This window comes from Martes martes, assembly GCF_963455335.1.
Source record: "Martes martes genome assembly, chromosome: 1".
In the NCBI taxonomy this organism is placed as follows: Eukaryota; Metazoa; Chordata; class Mammalia; order Carnivora; family Mustelidae; genus Martes; species Martes martes.
The window spans coordinates 143,567,174-143,587,238 of NC_137888.1; the positions used below are offsets into that span (position 1 = coordinate 143,567,174).

Sequence of the window (20,065 nt, forward strand, 5' to 3'; positions counted from 1 at the left end):
TTTAAGAGGCATCCCACTTGATGCAGCATTCACAGTTGTAAGGAAGGAAGAGGGTGGGGTTTTTCTCACCAAAACCTTTAGCCATTTTTTAGTTTCTAAAACTGTTGTCTGTTTTCAGTATTTCCATGCAGGTCTCAAAACCTCTCTTAAAGTGTATAGTTATGTGCAAGTATTGTATACTCTATAACTCATTATTTAAGACATAAAGAAGAGAATCACCACTGAACACTTGAAACTAATGAAAAAGGAATGTTTGGGTACTTCAACTATAGAAAGGCTATCTGTGTTATGTTCAAAAAAGGAAGGGGAAATGGAATGACCCCTGTGTTTTAGGTAGAGGTTAGTGATCAACAATTAACCCCATTGCCTCCAAAAGACAGCTGATTTCTGACAGCACTCATTATGACATCCATCCCATACCAAACATCTGTAGTCTAGAAAGACTCATTTGATCTTTTAAAATGCTATTGGGTCAAATGCTCACTGGTGAGAGAGATTTCTGGATCATAAACCATCACCGAGAAGCCTTGACAGTCAATTAGATGACTTGGCAGTGATGACCAAAACCCCAGTTCCTGTCCCCATAAGAACCTGAATTATCATATCCACAAAAGGGATGCCAGCTTCAGCAAGACACTGAACTTGAATCTACATTTCTTAGGAACCAAACCAATAAACATGAGAAATCTAGACAGAGCTGCCACTTTGCTACCTCATGTAAATCTAAGGCTAAATCTAAGGTTGATGTCATGGTAAAGAACATGTGTACTATTGCCACGGAAGCATTGTGGAGTCAAGTTTAACACCCAGAGCATCTTGTAGTTTAAATATAGGTTTTAAAAATATATTCCTAGTCTCTGTTTTCAAAAGTTGCTGTTTAAGAGTTCTACAATTTCCTCTTGAACCTGTGAAAATCAAGGGACCTTCATAAATTTATCTGTGACCCATAAAAATGTATTCCAAGTGTGTAGACATGTTCAGAGGAAAGAAATTAGGAAAACAAGTAGCATGCACTGAACATATGCTTGGCAGATAGCTTGATTTTGAGATAAGCATGTTAGTTTTTACATCTTGATTGTGGTCTTAAGTGTAGACACTCTGAATGTTGCATAACTTTGTGTGTCCATCATAATATATATTTTTACTTCTATTTCCCCTTGCTTTGTGCTTGCTAGAGTAAATTATGTCAGCATGGTTGATAAAGTATGGCATAATGCAAATTATTCCTATGTAAGCAATATTTAATTAATTTTTATATACCAGGAAATTCTAATTACTGTATTTCATCATTTCTAAAACACATGTTTTCATTGTTGTTTTTTGACATTTTAACACTTCCAAAATTGGTTCTCCTCTTATAAACAATGGCATTATTACAAGACAATTTGCATTTGCTCCTATTAGTCACCTGGGGGCACTACCTACATTCTCTGTTTAAGGTCTTTGACCACACTGGCTGCATGAATTGAAACACTTACTGAAGCAAGGACTATGGGTCAGATTCTTAGGAGAGATTTTCTCTGTGCCCTTCCTTCACGCAGTATTAAGACTGAGACATGGATATTCCCTTGAAGTCCATTTCTGATGGATGGTCTTGTTTTCCATTTTCTTTGTAATCCTTTGGCATCCCAACTTTATAAGGTCATTTTGGGTGTTTTTTACTCGTTTGCTTGCTTGTTGGTTTTCATTTTGTTTTCTTGTTTGCTTTTTGAGTTTTTTTTGTTTTTGTTTTTGTTTAGTTATATAAAGTAATGGTAAACCTTTCAATCGCTGTTGCCTTAGACAGGATGTAAGATGATAATTTCTATACTGATGCTTCAGTATTTGGGATAATACTACAGAATGAGGATCATGTTTTCTCTACCTCTCCCATGAAAGTCAGGTTAAAAAAAAAAAAAAAAGATAGCGTGAAAAGTATTTCTCCTGAAACGTTTAAGATCTTAGAAGTATTGGGCACCTGGGTGGCTCAGTGGGTTAAGCCTCTGCCTTCGGCTCAGGTCATGATCTCAGGGTTCTGGGATCGAGTTCCGCATCGGGCTCTCTGCTTGGCAGGGAGCCTGCTTCCTCTTCTCTCTCTTTCTGCCTACCTCTCTGCCTACTTGTGATCTCTCTCTGTCAAATAAATAAACAAAATCTTCAAAAAAAAAAAAAAAAAGAAGTACCTACACATGACAATTGATAAGCTAATTAAAATTTTAATTTATTATGTAAAGCTATTTTCTTCTGAGTGTCATTTTGGTAACAGTTCTTTTAACATAGTTAGTGAAATGTACTTCTTAACCAAAAAAAAAAAAAAGAAAAAACCCAGTACTGAAAACTTCATACACATAAATTAGTGTAGATTAGCAAGGTTCTGAAATACAAATATATGCTGCTGGACATGTTTTTGCATAAGTGAAATACACAGGGATATTTTAAAGTCATTAACTAAGTCCCTCAAGAGACAACCAAAACTCTAAGCAGAACAATCAGGGATTGGGGCTATTAGGTCTCTCTTTCCCAGTGCTCTACAGTTCTCATCATTTTATTTCTTGATGCAGCAATGCACAAACTCTTTGGTCTCTGTATCTTTTTATCTTCTTAGTTCATCAAAAAACAATAAAGCCATCCCATGTTAACAAAAATATTATAGTTTTATGGAAAATATTGTATCTTTCAAAGATAATTTTTTGATAATTGCGCTCTTTAACATTTTTGCAAATCACTTGAATGTCTGACTTAATAAAAGATGACCAGATTTGCATATCTGCATCAGCGTTCAACCTGATGCAATATTCTGTTTGGTTTAATCATATGAAGAAAATCTAACTCCATATAAACATGCCATTGGAAAAGGGAGGACCTATGGATCTCCTAAAAATATCTCAGGAACCCTCAGGTATCCTTAGACCACACTTTGAGAACCACTGTCCTAGAGATGCTTGAGCTAAGCATAGGGTTCATATTCAAGTTCCATATACCAGAAAAGCCACTCTGCTTGTTAAAATAGTAAAACATACTTCTTTCATTATGTAAATAACTGCTGACACTAGTCCATCAGTGTGACCCCTCCATTCCTTCCATTATGATGCCTCCTACAGGACCTCTTATGATCTCACAAGAATGGAGTGCTGGCTGGCACACCAGGAGTTTCCCAGGATGCTACTCTAGCATTTACATTCTGATTAGCCAATGCTTCTGTCATAATGGTGATGCAATGTTTTTAATGTCACCCTTAGCTCAGAAATGGTTTCACTTTATCATCACTATGACTTTAAAGAAATGCAATGGCTAGATATCCCATTACAGCTGAGGCCATAGTCTTTACTTCAGGCAGAATGTTTCCCAAATTGATCTTGTTAGTGCTCTCCCAAATGACTGGTCTGGAATCGGGAATAGAATCTGGAATCAGCAATCAAAAATATATCAGGAGTCACAGGAATAAAATACACGGCATAAAGAATGTAGTTCGTGATATTGTAATAGGGTTGTTGGTGACAGATTGTGTGATGAGCATAGAATAGTGTATAGACTTGCCAAATCACTGTGTTGTACACCTGAAACTAATACAACATTATGTAACTCTACTTAAATAAAAAATTAAAAACAAGCAAATGAACAAATACATATAATTTCAGTAATATGTATAATTATACACACACACAAAATATCAGGAACATGAAGAACTGTTGCTTCTTCCTATATTTCCAAAGAATGTTTGGAATGACTACCAGAAAGCCACCAAATTTTTTGGTACCCAAATAATTTGCACAGCTGATCAAAAACGTTCAATTATGTTGTAAAGATCAATGGCTTAAATCAAAAGATGGGTGTTTCTACTACAATGATTAGAGTTACTCAAACCTTGAAATTACTTTATGTTGACATTTGTTGTGACTAGTCTCTAGATTTCCTTCAGAATTTTCAAATATAAGTAAATGCTAAGTGTCAAATTACAGAAGATGGTGATATTTCACCAAATTTTCATGCTGGGACATTATCCTTAAGAAGTACAAATATCATAAACACACTATTTTTCACTGGCTTCAAAACTTTATTCTAGCCTTTATAGATCTTCCCAAGCGCTACTGTAACTGAGTCAGTAAATGTCATTGATAACAATTGCTTTGGGAATTGTACCTCCAAGAAATAGTATTTTGGCTATGGACGCAAACAAGAGACAAGGCAATTAAACAAGAAGTAGCTTGAGAGACAAGACAGGGGATCATAGGGGAAGGGAGGGAAAAATGAATCAAGATGAAACCAGAGAAGGAGATAAACCACAAGAGACTCTTAACCTCAGGAAACAAACTGAGGGTTGCTGGGGAGGGGCTGGGGAGGGATCGGGGGGCTAGGTGATCGACATTGAGGAGGGTATGTGTTATTATGAGAAAATAAATAAACAAACAAATAAATAAATATTAAAAAAAGTAACCCAACAAAGTAGTCAAGTACTTCACATGTCTAGTGAAGAAATGCCAAGATTTTATTATAAAACTAAAAGCAATAAAATGGTGTTTCTTGCTTTTATCTATCTTACAGTTCTCTGCTAGAGTCAATTTCAAAACAATTAGCAATAACAAATATGTTCTATGTGATGCTCTGAAGATACTTTTCCTTACTGTGGAAATGAAACATTTAATTTTTTTTTTTTTTTAAAGATTTTATTTATTTGACAGAGAGATCACAAGTAGGCAGAGAGACAGACAGAGAGAGAGGGGGAAAGCAGGATCCCTGCTAAGCAGAGAGCCCGATGCGGGGCTTGATCCCAGGACCCTGAGATCATGACCTGAGCCGAAGGCAGAGGCTTTAACCCACTGAGCCACCCAGGCGCCCCATGGAAATGAAACATTTAATGAGATTGTCTTCACAGTCTAGATATGGAGATGAACAAAGGGAGCTAAAATAATATTGTTAATCAGCACTCAGGTTCCCAGGAATAGTTTACAAGGTTGTGTTGGGGGAGAAAATGAAGTAAGTTTTTTTGGGGATGCATTCTAGGAATACTAAGGAATACTATTCCTGAATGAGGAACAAGTTTTAGAGGAAACATGATGATATATCTCAAAGACGTTTTGTTTGAGTGCATTTCTATTTGCAAACTTTGGGTACAGGAATATAGTATATGCATTTCCTAATACCAGCAGGTACCATTCACACAAACCAGATATAAATTGTGTTCCTTACAGTAGTGAAATCCTGTGACTCTGCCTGAATATGTTTGAAATCTTTTAAGAAGTGGAGTAAACTGAAGAATATACTTTAATTTCCTTAAATTAGGTCTCGTTAAGACACCCACAAAATCCAATTTTACTGCGCTAATTTTATCAGTTTTATCACAGCCAACTAAAGCTTTGTGATCTGTTATGACCCAGATTATCTATAACCCAGATAATATGTTGTCTATTTTCATACCTGAAATCAACTCGTTTTCAGTGATGGATGAAAATTTCCCCTGTGCTTTAAAGTTTTATAACTCTTGTCCATCCACAGCTACTATTAATAAAAATTCTCTCCAGTGCCAGTAAGTGAATGAAAGCCTGCAAAGATCAGGTGGGAGAATAGGATTTCTCATACTGTGACGACGTCCATAGCCGAGAGCAGACAAAGTTGATAAACCTGATTCCAAACATCCAGCCTCCTCCTCATACTGCCTCAAGGTAGTAGGAGTAATTATTCATTCTGACTAAATCCATTTATGATTGAGACAAAGATGCCTTTTTAGATTTCTAAGTAGATAGATAGCCATCCTTCGTAACAAAAGTTACATCCTATATTCCCACTCAAGATAAACGTTTCCTTTGAGATCCATGTCTTAATTTTTATGTTTGCTTTTGTTTTTATTTTTCTGAAAGAAAGTGAGTACACACAGAATTCATCATAATTCTGAATTTTAGCTGTGTCTCCATCACCATAATCACCACTACTCTTGTCAAAAGGCGTTTGCTCCTTCCATGACTTGTACTTTATGCTGTGTCCCCAGGACATAATGAGGTATAAGGATACCTCATTGCCCTGAATATGTGTTAGAACTGTACTGTTGGGATGCCTGGGTGGCTCAGTGGCTTAAGCCTCTGCCTTCGGCTCAGGTCATGGTCCCAGGGTCCTTGGATCGAGCCCTGCATCTGGCTCTCTGCTCAGCAGGGAGCCTGACTCCCCCTCTCTCTCTGCCTGCCTCTCTGCCTACTTGTGATCTCTCTCTCTGTCAAATAAATAAAATCTTTAAAAAAAAAAAAAGATAAAATTTAAAAAAGAACTGTACTATTACCATGAGAACTCCTCTATCTCCTTATGTTTCCTATTTGCTTTCTCACTTTCTCAATATATGACTCCTTTTTGCAGAAATTATCTTTTAAAGAGAAGAATTCTGTTAGAAATAGATTTTTAAAATAGAAGGAGCAGTTTAAACAAAAAGCATTCAGTCAGTAGATGAGCACTTACTGAGTGTACCTTATGTGAGAGGACACATAGGACTGGACATAATGGACATGACATAATCATACAGACAGATTCCCCCATCCCTTTGGAACCTAAAATGGCAAAGATCTTCTCTGCCTGTAAAGTATGCAATTAAACATTGGGTAGAATATAATTTAGTACCACAGAAGTACAATCACTGACTATAACTAGCTCTATACCCCTACACTACAGTGAAAGAAAACCAAAGCCAAAATAAAAATATAAAAATAACAAAAATAGCAGCCACAAGAATGTCAGTGCACACTTGTCTTGTTACTATTAACTGATTGATTATGTGTTTGCTTTTAAGTGTTGGTAACTGAGAAACTGACTTATATGCATTTACAAACCAGAAAAATCACCCCAGAGTTGAAAAGTTCCACCTCATTACTTGTCCAGTAAATGCCCCTATACCCCTGGGTACGGAATGGCACAAAGAGAAAATATTTAGAGGAGCAACAGGAGCTCGGGTGTGTTAGAGTAGATCTTGTGTCCTTCTCTCTAATGCAACTCGTGAGAATAATAATTCTTTCTGAATTTTAAGGATTCGTGTGTGTCAACATCTGTGATGTGCTCAGTATTCTTTGCTATTCTTCATATTTTACCAGACAGTCTACCTTTGTGGTTAGGGGGCAAACTTGAGCATTTCAACCACAAATCCACGGCCTTTGAGCTGGGTGACAAAACTTGGACAAGTTCCTCATCAGTAGAATGAGCATGGTTAGAAGTGCATATTTAGTGATTGGGAGGGTTAAATGAAGTGGTGAGGGTAAAGCCCTGAGCACAGCTCCTGGAAAATTAGAATCACTTCAGTATTAGCTATTATTATCACTCTCATAATATCATCAACACAACTCAGGGCTTTTTAATCTGAAAGCCAGATTTTCTGTGTGTTTCTTATGACTCAAATGCTTAAGTCCTTGGTTTCCAATTTCATGTCATGTCTACTTATTTTCCAAATGGGGATTATTTTTAATTGATACAACATTCATTTGAAAGGAAATTTGCTACCAATATCATTTTTCAAGCTGTATTTTTGACTTATTTAATAAAATATATTATAAAACAAGTAGAAATTAATTTATTTTCCCTTTGACCCATATTTTATTATGACTTTTAAAAGATCACATTCCAAATCATCATGCATTTCAAACACTATTTAGCACTGAAACGTTAGGTGTTGTTCAAATTTCTAGCCACTTTTCTCTTGAAAGTCATGTAATCATAAAAGCCAAGAGCTGCCAATGTGAGAGGGACTTAGATGGAGAAAAAAAGAAAGAAAAGTAAAAGAAAACATGGACTATTGCTAGATACCAAGGAAAAATTGAACCACTATGGAGAACTGTGGAATTACATAGTTGATGTTTTTCAAGAGAAGGAAAATGGATTATTAACCTACCTATTCTGGCACTTAACGGCAATTAATTTTGGATGTAAAAGGTGCTTCTACATCTCTGTGGCTGTGGAAAGTATTCCTTATGCACAAGGACTTTCTAGTATCCTTCAAAGCAATTATCTCTTACAAAGAGCATGCCAATGCCACAACTGGTGACCTACTGGATTTAACAAAGAGTTGGGAAACAGGAATTTTCTTGTACATTTTATGGCTTCAGAGTGCTGAATGTCAGTAATTGTTAACTTTCCATATTCTAATCTATTTCAGGAGTATTGTTACCAAATTCTTTTGTGAAAGGAATTTTTAGAATTCTTATAAATAATAGTAGTAATCCCATTTATAAAATTACCTTTCATTTACTGAAAGACTCAGACTCATGAAATTGTCATTTGAAAGAAGATACAGTTGAGGGGCTCCTGGGTGGTTCAGTCAGTTGAGCGTCCAACTCTTGGTTTTGGCTCAGGTCATGATCTCAGGGTCATCAAAGTGAGCCCCTTGTTGGTCTCTGCACTGGGCATGAAGGCTGCTTAAGATGCTCTCTCTCCCTCTCCCTCTTCTCCTCCCCGCAACTCTCCCTCCCTCCATTCCATCAAATAAATAAATAAATATTTTTTAAAAAATACAGTTGACTACCATTATTCATGGGCTCCATATTTGCAAATGTACCTACTTGCTAAAATTTATTTGTAACCCAGAATTAATACTCATGGTGTTTTCATGATCATTTGTGAAAAGCATTAAAAAGTTCGTGTCAGCTGGGGATTAAAGAGTACAGTTACTGTGATGAGAACTGAGTAAAGTATGATTATTGAATCACTATATTGTACACCTGAAACTAACATAACACTGTGTGTTAACTCTACTGAAATTCAAATAATGAACTTAAAATAAAAAAGTCTGAGTCACCAAGCATGCACAGTCCCAGATGAAGTTGAACAAGAGATGTTCCGCCTTCTTGCGTCAACTCTTACCCTTTTAATAAGGATCCTTTTCTTGCTTTATTTAGGATCACATTTTTTGCATGTTTGTGTTTTTCATTGGTGATTTCACTGTTTAAAAGGGCCCCCAAGTGTAATGCTGAAGTAATGTCAGGTGTTTCTAAGTACAGGAAATCCATGATGTGTCTAATGGAGACAATATAAAAAAAAAATGGAGATAAGCTTTGTTTAAGCATGACTTACAGTGCTGTTGACTTTGAGCTCATTGTTGCTGAATCAAAAATATTTATTTAATAAGGTGTCCTTAGACAAAAACACAACTAAAACAAGGTTGTATATTAATTAGTTGATGAAAATGTTGTGACCAGAGGCTTGTCAAAAACTAACACTGTATTTCCTCTAGAGACAATGAGTTGTATTCATAATTCGGTGTTTATGGTGACTTTATAGAATATAATTGCTGCTAATAACAAGAATCAACTGTATCTTGTTTTATGATTATTGTTATTAAGTGAAAGCCAGTTACTGGTTAAGTTTATGTCTCTTCCACTGACGTAAAAGACAACGTGCATAAGTTTCAAAAGTAACTGTACCAATGCATGCAGCCAACTATCTTCATTTAACGGTCTTTACTTGGAAAATTTTGTTAGAGTCAGTTGTCAATTGTTATCAATAAAGACAATAGATTTACTCCACTCAACCAAAAATTGTAAAGTTTTAAGGAATTTAGAAAAAGCTCTGATCCTATTTTCATGAATTTAATGAGTCCATGAGTAACCAGTAGCTTGTAATCACTCTGTAAAGATTGCTAAACATTTGACCCGGTGTAAAGCTTCATATATCTTCCTTAGCCTAGTTATCAGCCTAACACATTGAATTATTTCTATTGTCACTTAAAAAATTCTTATTTACCCACCTATCTGCATCTGAGGAGAAAGCTATATTGGCCCTTTACTTTAGAAATCCAAATGATTCACATTTATATGGTAAATATTTGATGTTGAAGAGCACATAGATGGCTATGGAAGTAATAGCACAAAAGTTGCATAAAATCTGGAGAAAAAAGGTTATCCCTATGGTCACCATTTATGAAGAATACTCTGAACAGAATATTTTGTTGAGTTTATGAAAACATTGGCTGTCACTAGCTGTTACCAATGCTACTGTATAGCACACACTTTGAGAATTCTTATCAGCGAGGAAGACAAGACACAACTTAACCATGTGTCCCTTTTACCTTCAATTGGCTCTGTTTGGAATAGCGCACCCAGCTCACAAACCCTTTGATCAGTCACCAGTCAACATCCTTCTTATTAAGTATAAGAAGAACCTGACAAGGCCCAGAAATATATCATTTCTATTAGCTTTGGAGCCATATTGACTGCAATTTAATTTTACAATACCGAACATTAGAAAATTTATGTTTCAGAGATATGGAGTTGAAGTATTGCCCCAATGAACCATTAGAAATAAAAAATACTTTAAGGAAAATAATATATCTAAAGAACTATTTTAAAACTTAGCAGTAAAAGGATGTAGATTCACGTTATCTTTGACCATATTCCATGAAGGTAGAAAAATCATCTATATGGTTCGCAATTTCCTTTGGGTATATCATGATGTTTGGCATTTAATTGTCCAATTATTTTCTTTAATGGGACCTTGGAAAAAATTAAGATATATCTAACAACATTGCCAGGTTCTGCAAATAGTTCTTTTAACCTTGAACTGAAGAGGAGTCTTTACATATGTGGTCTTAAAAAGAGCTGTTATGATACATTGCAACACCTGCAAGTGAATTTGTTAGCCAGCCCACCAAATGTACTCTTATTTATTTCATGGGCTTACTGACAATTTGGAAAGCAGGCTCAAGGTGAATGATACTTGTGATCTCAAAAAAATCTTCCCAGTTGGCACAAGAACTTGAATGCTCAGTAGTTAACATAGAAACTTTCTTACTCGGTTAAGTGTTCTTATTTTAAAGCTGCTGGGCCCATATTTTCTAACCTATGATCACTAAAGATTAAAAGCATATCTTGTAAATTCCTGTAATAGTATAACTCTGGATATGATGCATTTGATGATGAGCTCTAAACATCTTCCTAGTCTCCATTCTCAAAAAAAGAGGATAGGAAAACATGCTTCTATTCTTGGGGAGGAGGCTGGGGCATGGGGTTTATGAGGTGCTGAAGGATGGGCAGATTATATCAAGAATTATAAGGAGAAAGGCTGATAGTTGATCTCCATGTTCTCTGATTCCCTTGACCCAGTCTCCATGGCAACTAAGTGGGGGCATCAACCAACTGAGAGATTTCTGGAGTTGTTGGCACTGTCCTGGCAATCCCAGCCTGCGTCGAGAGACAGAATTATCCCCATCAATATTTAAGCCACAGCTTACAAGCTCCATATAGTATCAAACTACAGCTGGGACCTGGGAGAATATAAATCAATTAGTCAGATACATGGAACTGCCACCTCTTCAGTTGCACAGCCTTACCCTGGTAGCAACCTCAACATTTTATATTTTTCACCTTACTTACTGTGTTATGGTGGGGTTTTAACAGTATATACACTACATCATTGACTCTATAATATCATCAATTAAAGATGAAATATTATTCTAAATATCACTAAAAGGAGGAGAAAGTTTCCAAACTCGAATGCCATCAATCATCATGCAAGCCCCAATTTCACAGACAGTAAAATGTGAAACACACACACACACACACACACACACACACAATGTCTTGGAGTCTATGATGTTTAGTCATTCAGATTGAGATAAAAACAGAAGTGCCTACATAAAATATGGTAATGTTCTCTTGTCTTTTTTATGATGATCAATCAAGACTTAATTTAACTTCGGTTTTAATGACAAATTCAGACTGGAGCTTTGAGAATTTCAGCCAGCCACATCATACCTTTCCTTCTGTTTCCCTTTTGACGACGTTTTCTTTGTGCAGCCATTGGCTTTCTCAGCCTTCCAGCCTTAATTCTGTCTGCATCTTTTTGTCTTGTCCCTCTTTTTTGCCATATAAGGGAGAAATTCTCTGCCTGACTAGAATGCTTCAGTAAAAGCCAAGAAGGACAAATGCTCTGATGACAGAGTATATAAACAACAGCAGGACTCCCCTTGATGTTCTTCCCCCAAACATAGAGAGGTGAATTTTCTCTATTCTCTGCCTGTCTTTGCTACTTTTTAAAGTGACAAATCCCCTGCATTTCATTTGCTTGATTTCTGACAAACCCCTGAAGATGTCAAAATGACTTTTCACAGTCTTCTCTGCACTCTGAGTTAGTAACTTGGGTATGTGGGGCCTCTAGGTGTTCTGGATGTCTCTGATTTCTCCTAGGCTCTTGCTCATGATTTGGTTCAGGTACACTGGCTTCCCTGCTGCATTGGGAAGGTCTCTCAGCAATCCCAACCCTTCCCCCATCTCCACTCACCAAGCAAGGTCTAAGACGTTTTCTGTATCACAAGAGCAATCCTGAAAGAACAATGGTGTGGCTAATGGATTGGAAGGGAATGGCAAGCAGAGGCAAGAGAGGGCATCTCTGCCCAAGGATATTAGTAAACACCCAAACCAGAAATGATAACTTGAAAACGATGCTTATTAGTAAACACACAAACCAGAAATGATAACTTGAAAAAAGATGCTGACCATACCTTCAATTTACTAATTTAACTTTACAATAAATGTGTGGAATTCAGTATAGATACTTGAGATTGAGACCAAGATTCAGGAATCACTGAGACATAAATAATAAATAGTTGGGATTGGAAAGTGAATGTCATCACAGTGCAGAAGCAGAGAAGAGGGCCCTGAGTACCTGCAGGCATCTCAAAGGGGGAGGGGGGGCAAGTACCATCAAGGACAATTTGCTCTTTGAGGTCAGAAGAAAACTAGGCTCACAGGGAATCCAAGGGAAAGGAATGTTGAAAGAAGAAAATCAGGGGCACCTGGTTGGCTCAGTGGGTTAAGCCTTTACCTTTGGCTCAGGTCATGATCTCAGGGACCTGGGATCAAGCCCTGCATTGGGCTCTCTGCTTGGCAGGGAGCCTGCTCTGCCCCCCACCTCCACCTCCCACCTGCTTTTCTGCCTACTTGTGATTTCTCTCTCTGTCAAATAAATAAATGAAATCTTTAACAAGAAGAAGAAGAAGAAGAAGAAGATCACTGGTCAAATGATGCAAAGTAATCTAATATGATTTGGAATAAATATCTTCCTTAGATTTAGAAGTTATGAAATTTAGAGAATGTAATATGAGCCATTGCATAGGTTGGTGGACATATTTTACAGAACAATTAACAGGACATTTCTGTTTTATCCCATGACCATGTAGCATAATCTTCTTTTGGTAGCTTTGGAGACGTCCTCATCTACAGTTTCATTTGCCCTCATCTTCTCTTTAGGAGAGGGAGTGGTTGCACATAGCCTGGGCAACATCCCTTGAGCAGGTGAGAGCAGACACCTGCTTTCTATGGTTGACTGCATCTGCCTGGGGAAACACCCCATTCAGTCATCACGAGACGACACCAAAGCCATTGCTGGCAAAACCCTACCCATTTTCTCTCATCCACTTTCAGCAAATTTGCCCTGAGTATATTTCCTAGAATTAGTTCCCTTTTTTTTTTTTTTTTAAACAGGGAAGAGATTTAAAATCCTTTCTTAGGCCAAAAAACTTTACTTGGTATTGATCATTTTGTGGTTTTCTGATGGTTTTTATTTGTTCCTCTGAATATCTTGGGTATCTGCACTCCAGCTTTCACCTACAAAATCTTCCGTTTCTCAGCCAGTTTGGCCATTTGGATTTATGAATCCTTCCTAGCTTCCACCACTAGAATCACTGTGTCATTAACCCTGAATTTTTAGGATTTATTCTTAACCTTCTGCCCATTCTCACATTGATCCTTCTGGCTGTAACAATTCCCATTCCATCCCAGATGTGTACTCTACTGACCTAGCAAAGCTAAATGCTTCCTGACATTTTCAAGCTTATCCCTGAATTAGGCCTGTTATCTATATCACTTTTACAAATGATATGCCTTTTGTTTTTCCTCCTGAGTTTTAAAAATTAAGAACAATTTATAGATGATATAATGAAAATTGTATCTCCTTAATGAACATTGAAGGAATTTTCCCCTTTGTAAAAATAATTCTATTTATACACAGCTTCAGAAAGCCAAGAAAAATATGTGAAAGGAAAAAAAAATCACTTAATAGTTATAACACTCTATATATAATAGTTATAACACTCCAATATTTTGACATTTAACATTGTTGAAATTTTTGTTCTATTTCTTGTTAGAGTTTTTTTTTAATTTTTAAAATTTTAATTTTTGTCCCATATCTTACACATAATTTTGTATCAGGATTTCTTCATTAAAAGACATGTTTTCTAAAGAGAAATACTGGGAAACAAATATAAACAAAGTTAAGTAAGGTTTTGCTACTATAACAGACCTAAACATTTATAACATATTATGATTTTCAAGCCCTTGTACCCATATCACCTCTAAAGTCACCTTATTTTATTTATGGAGTTTTTAATTATAACCCATTAACAGTTATAAATATTGCTAAAATTGGTTGCAAGAAATAAACTCTTTCAAGATAATATCCAGAAAATTACATTATCCTTTTCTTCCTTGGTTTCCCGAACTCATCTAGTGCTAATTCATTATATAATATTTACTGGAATATATAATATTTACTCTGTATGTACTAAAGTGGTGCTCTTAATCTGATTATGGAAAACTGGAAATTCTTGTGATTATTCATTTTTACTCATACAATTATGATGCATCATCTATCAAGGCAGAATTTAGAAAAAAGAGAAATATTACACTGAAGCATCGATGTCTCAATTTCCCAGGAATTACAGTGTAGATTTGTTTGTATAAAGTTTATTGCCTCAAACTCTTTGATCCCCATTTACATGACAATATAAAAATAGTTTCAAAAATTATAAAATGAATTCTATCAGTCTATCTTCTCTTTGGCTTTGTTATAGTCAGTGATGCTCAGCTCCTCCAATAAGACCAAGCATTCTAGTCCAGAGGATCTTTCTGAACCATTAGTGCCTATGCTCCACCTAGCACATTTTAAGCAGCATTTTCATGATTATTACCTCTTCATTTAACCTATTGATCTTTTAATTTTATGAATATCAAATATCTAGCTCCTAAGACAAATAGGTGTGTCTCAGTGAAATCCCTTTATCTCTTGAAAATAATTAGATAACTTAATTATTCCAGTAAACTGTACTTTTCAATTTCTTCTAAAATATTTAGCTCTTATAGTATAGATTCTGTCTGAGAGGACTAGAAATACCCTATATTATGGCTGAAATACTAAGCAAAAACTCAGCTGCTTCTGGAAAATGACAAAAATGCTCCCTTTTGTTTTAAATAAATTGCAAATGCTTCCAATACTTGAATAATGTAAACTTGACAAATGGAAAATATTTGTGAATCTAATAAGCTCTTTTGAAAGAGAGAGACAGGATTAAACATCACTTTGCTACATATGTGGTGTGACATTTTTGTTTTGTTCCAAGTTATTTTACTTTTTGTGCGACTCTGGAGTTTGTAAACATGCCATAAAATTTGGTAATTACATAATGATGATTTCATGGTTCTCACTTAGTATAAAGGTGGCTAGACAGGGCAGCAAAATTGATTTTCTTTTTTACCTTTGTGGAAAGAAACAAAAGGAAATTGAATGCAAAATCTGCATTAAGACTCTTATTAGAATTATAACTCAACAATCTGTTACACATGAAATGAAAACCAGGTACAGCCAAGTATTAGGTACTGTGGTACAATATTCAGCCAGTGGGTTAAGTTCAAACAACCCTTTGTTGAACCCATGCCTTGTTTTGTTACCCATAATGTTCCAAATGCATATGACCTGAAACTATCTCTTGTCTCCTCTTGCCAAAGGTACTCAGAGGCAGGACTGTCCCTAGGCAAAATCGTGAAGTAGGTGAATCTTGTGTTCATTCCCTACCCTTTTGCAATAACGATGTCACCTTAGATTCTCTCCACCTTCCTGTCACCAAGTGCCTACTCCAGTTGCTTATTGCTCTGGATTTACCCTCTGTTTTCCAGGGCGCTCATGCTGTTTCTTGTTGTCGAATCCCTCTTCAATTGTATAATTTCCCTACTCAAAAAAGTGGCTCCCCCCCAGGAGCCAGGCAATGAAGTTTCTCCCACCTTTTGAGTCTTAATTCCCACTGTCCCGCACCACAATGTTCTACTGCAAGTGAATCACTCACCTTACCCTTTTTATTTCTATATCTTTTCCATGTTATTCCTTTTGTCTGAGCTGGCCTCCCGTTCTCATCTCCATCTGTGGGAATCCTAATCATCACTCAAGGTTCCACTCGTCTGTTTGTCCTCCACATGGCTTCCCTGATCATCCCCAGCCTCTCTCCTCTATACCTCATCTGTTCCACTCATATGGCACTTACCACATGTTGCTTTGTATTATAATATTTATGTATGTGTCTTGTCTCCAGGCACTGTGCTGGGCGCTTTACAAACGTAATCTCATTTAAATTTCACAACAATCTGATGAGGTAGGTATTACTAAATCATTTAACAGTTGAGGAAACTGAGGTTCCAACAGGTTAAATAATTTGCCCAAGGTCACACTGCTAGAGCAGAACAGAGTTAAGAATTGAACCCAGGTCCAAAATATATATTCTTTCCACAAAACTATATTGCCATCTATTTAGTTCTTTTCCATCTCCTGAAAGATGGAATAGAGGTATAAAATATAGGAAGAAGCCAATGTAGGCTTCCTAATTATCACATGCATATTCAGCAAAAAGGTAGAATTTGTTGATAATTACTATGTTCCTAGCTAGAGCTGATTTGTTAACTATAGTACATAAGGAATTCAAATAAAATGGGAGAGATTAAAAATCCTTACCTAAAGTTTCCAGAACAAACATGACATAAGAAGAGAATGTTTAAGACAATTCATAATTTAAGAAAGGCTGAATAACATTGGTCTCTGAGCACTATTGGAAAATAAGTACAAGGAAGAGAAGAAAACATGAGGTTGACTAAGAAAGGCTTCCTACCAGTCCCCCAGGATTTAAACAAGCTGAGGGTATGATTTCATCCTAAATCTTTCACAAACAAATAATATCTCTATTGAGCATAAAGCCCATTTTTTTCCTTCCATCTCTAGTGTGACATCTTGAATAAATTAGGGGAAAGGAGATGAGGGTTTCTAAGAGAGAAATCTCATCCCCAATGGACAACTTTTACAACTGTCCTCTCCAGTAGCCAGCCCAACCATGGATTATGAGCTATACCCTGGACAGGCGCATTCTGAAGAGTCTTCAGCCTAGAACCAGACTCCCATTGGTCACGTGTCAGAGGCCCCATCTTGAGAAGAATTTAGACTTAGGGTGTGTGTGTGTGTGTGTGTGTGTGTGTGTGTGTGTGTGTTTAAAGGATTTGTTTATTTGAGAGTGAGAGAGCACAAGTGGAAGGAGCAGAGGGAGAGGGAGAAAGAATCTCAAGCAGACTCCCTGCTGAGCGTGGGACTCCATCTCACATCACTGAGATCACGACCTGAGCTGAAATTAAGAGCTGGACGTTTAACCAACTGACCCAGCCAGGCACCCCAGGGTCTCTTTGTGTTTTGGCACCACTGCTTTTGCTTCTCATTTTCTAGTCCCCCCAGCTTGTCGTATTATCAGTTGCATATTTCCTTAACATGAGTGAGATGCAGTTATCATGAAACATGTGCTCTCAGTGCACCTCTGTTAACTTCTACCAGTCATCTCAACTTTGCTTGCCAAACTCCTTTTCAATTTATGTGTGTTCCCTGTATGCCAATTCTATGCATATATGGCTCTCCACACTCATTCTTCATACCAATCTTAATAACAATTTTAAAATTGTTTGGGAAAAATAATGTGTCTGATCAAAGCTTGAATATAGCAGGGCATACTGGACTTCAGGCCCTATTTTGGAAAGCCTGAGAATTTCCATTTCAGTTATGTGTGAAATCTGAGTAATTCAATGAGCCCAACAGGAAAACTACCTTCACCTAAACTGAAACTCAAAACGCACAAGCTCCTTTTTCTTTTCTTCAAAGTTTTTCATGATCTTTCTTTCTTCCACAGAAGTCCTCAAAGTTAATTCATTTTTTTTTCTTCTTCTTTTGAAATAATTATAGATTCATGGGAAGTTGGAAGAGAAAGGTACAAGGAGACCCTGTGTACCCTTCGCCCCATTTCTTTCCATTGTTATATCTTAATGTAATTGTAGTACGCTATCAAGGCTGGGAAATTGACATCAGTCTCATTCACTTTTAAATTTCAAAAAAGAAAGGAAAATGTCTAACCTGACGACGACCAAGTCAGTTTTGTGTTTCACTCTACATTCTGTTTCTATTCAAAAGCAGTAACCAGACTGACAGTGTTGGAAACAAAAGGTGGTATGCCCATATACCCACAGAGAAAGTTCTCCCACATTGCTGGAGATGATCATCAGGACTCATGAAGACCTTTGGTCGGTGTCATAGGTGGTGGGAGGGAGCCTCAGAAGACCCGGGCTGGAATCTGATTCTGCCTCCAAATGTGTGACCTTGAGCAAGTCATTTGACCTTTCCAAGCTTCAGTGTCTTCATCTTTAAAATGGAGGAACTGTTTCTCCTGCCTACTTCATAGGGTTGTTGTGAGGATCAAATGTGATGATGTGTATGAAGGAAAGAGGTAGACTGTGAATAATAGTCATGAAGTTTATTATTCTTTTCTGAAACTATGCCTATTATAGAAGTTTAGTTTTTCAAAGGTGATTTTATTCTTAGAAACAGAACAAACCCACCTCCTTATTAGCCACAAGGCCTAGAATTTCCATTTTATGTAAATGACCTTGCCTTTCTACCACTCTTAGTAGGACAGGTACTAGCAATATATTGGACAAGCACTCTGTGACTCATTACCTACACACCCCGAGGCATACCATCTATTTTAAAATAAATGTTTCTTAACATTTTCTTCTGAAAGGTCGAATGCATTTTGAGTAGCTTTTATTTTTATCCTGACCACAGGATTTATTCTTGCTTTTTTTTTCAGCCATGAGACATATAATAGGTACTCTTGACAATAGTGAGAAATTATAAGGATACCAGATTAGACAGCGGATGGTTTATGAAGTAGAAATGGAAATCATCCAAACTGCATTGTTCTTTGGTTTGTCTGGATTTATAATACAAACTCCTAACTCACTGGTGGATTCTGATGTGTGAGTTGTAAAAATGCTAGTCTTGGCAGTAAGGGTAGAAAAATGTATAGGATACAATAAACTTAAATCATGGAAAGTAAGATAAAAATATTTGTGTGTACTGAATGTTTTGGGCACCAAGATAAAAGTGTTAAGATTTGTTTTCTCCTCTTTCCTTCCTGTATACAGGCTGGCATGGCTCTGACCTATGACCCCACAGCCGCCATACAGAATGGGTAAGTAGACAACATTTTCTCTATTTTAATTGTTAAGGTATCTTTGATCTCTGGAATCAGTACTGAAGAAAAATGTTCAAAACATTCTTTTGTTTTAAATCTTCAAACAGAAACTTTAAACCCAACATTTCTCATCATCATAATTTTTTCTTCTCATGTGTGACTCTGACTTCCTAACATCTTCCATGTCCTCTGTTCCCGCATGGTCTCTACCCACATTATATGTCCCTCCCTCACACTCTTTTTCTCTCTCCCTTAGAAAGAATAAGGAATGTAAAGAGGGAGTACAGATGGAGCTAAACTGGAAGGTGTACCTGTATGTCTCTGGGATAAGAGTATTACCCTACTGATAACTCTAGAATTCCAATGATTTTAGTGTTTTTCCAGTTCATTTAAACAGAAATAATTCATTTGTGTTTTCTTCTGGATATTAGGGGAAGACAATGGACAGAGCCAAGTTAGAAACTTGGTGATTGTGTCTCCCCTCTTTATTTTATGTATTTATTTCATTGATTTATTTATTTATGTTTTGGGCGAGAGAGGGAAAGGGAGAAAGGGGTAGAGAATGTTAAGCAGACCCCATGCCCACCACGGAGCCCAATGTAGGGCTCAGTTTCACAAGATCATGACCTGAGCCGAAATCAAGAGTCAGACATTTAACTAACCAAACCACACAGACACCCATTACTCCTCATTTTAATAAGCATCTGGAAATGTATAACCTCTTACTTAGAATAAATCACATAGCTTAGGATTCTTCCTTGAGACAAACTACATGACCTGAACTCTCAAAAATTCTGTGAT

At 36.7% G+C, this 20,065-nt stretch overlaps 1 protein-coding gene across 1 annotated transcript in view; it reads left to right on the top strand.

Annotated features, from left to right (window-relative positions):
* Positions 1–20,065, top strand: part of RBMS3 (RNA binding motif single stranded interacting protein 3) — a gene marked incomplete at its 3' end in the record, with an annotated part of 652,820 nt that overhangs the window by 568,372 nt on the left and 64,383 nt on the right. The window contains exon 8 of the mRNA XM_080808724.1: positions 19,215–19,261. Within this exon, the coding sequence (XP_080664850.1) occupies positions 19,215–19,261 (47 nt within the window). The remainder of the gene's footprint in view (positions 1–19,214; positions 19,262–20,065) is intronic.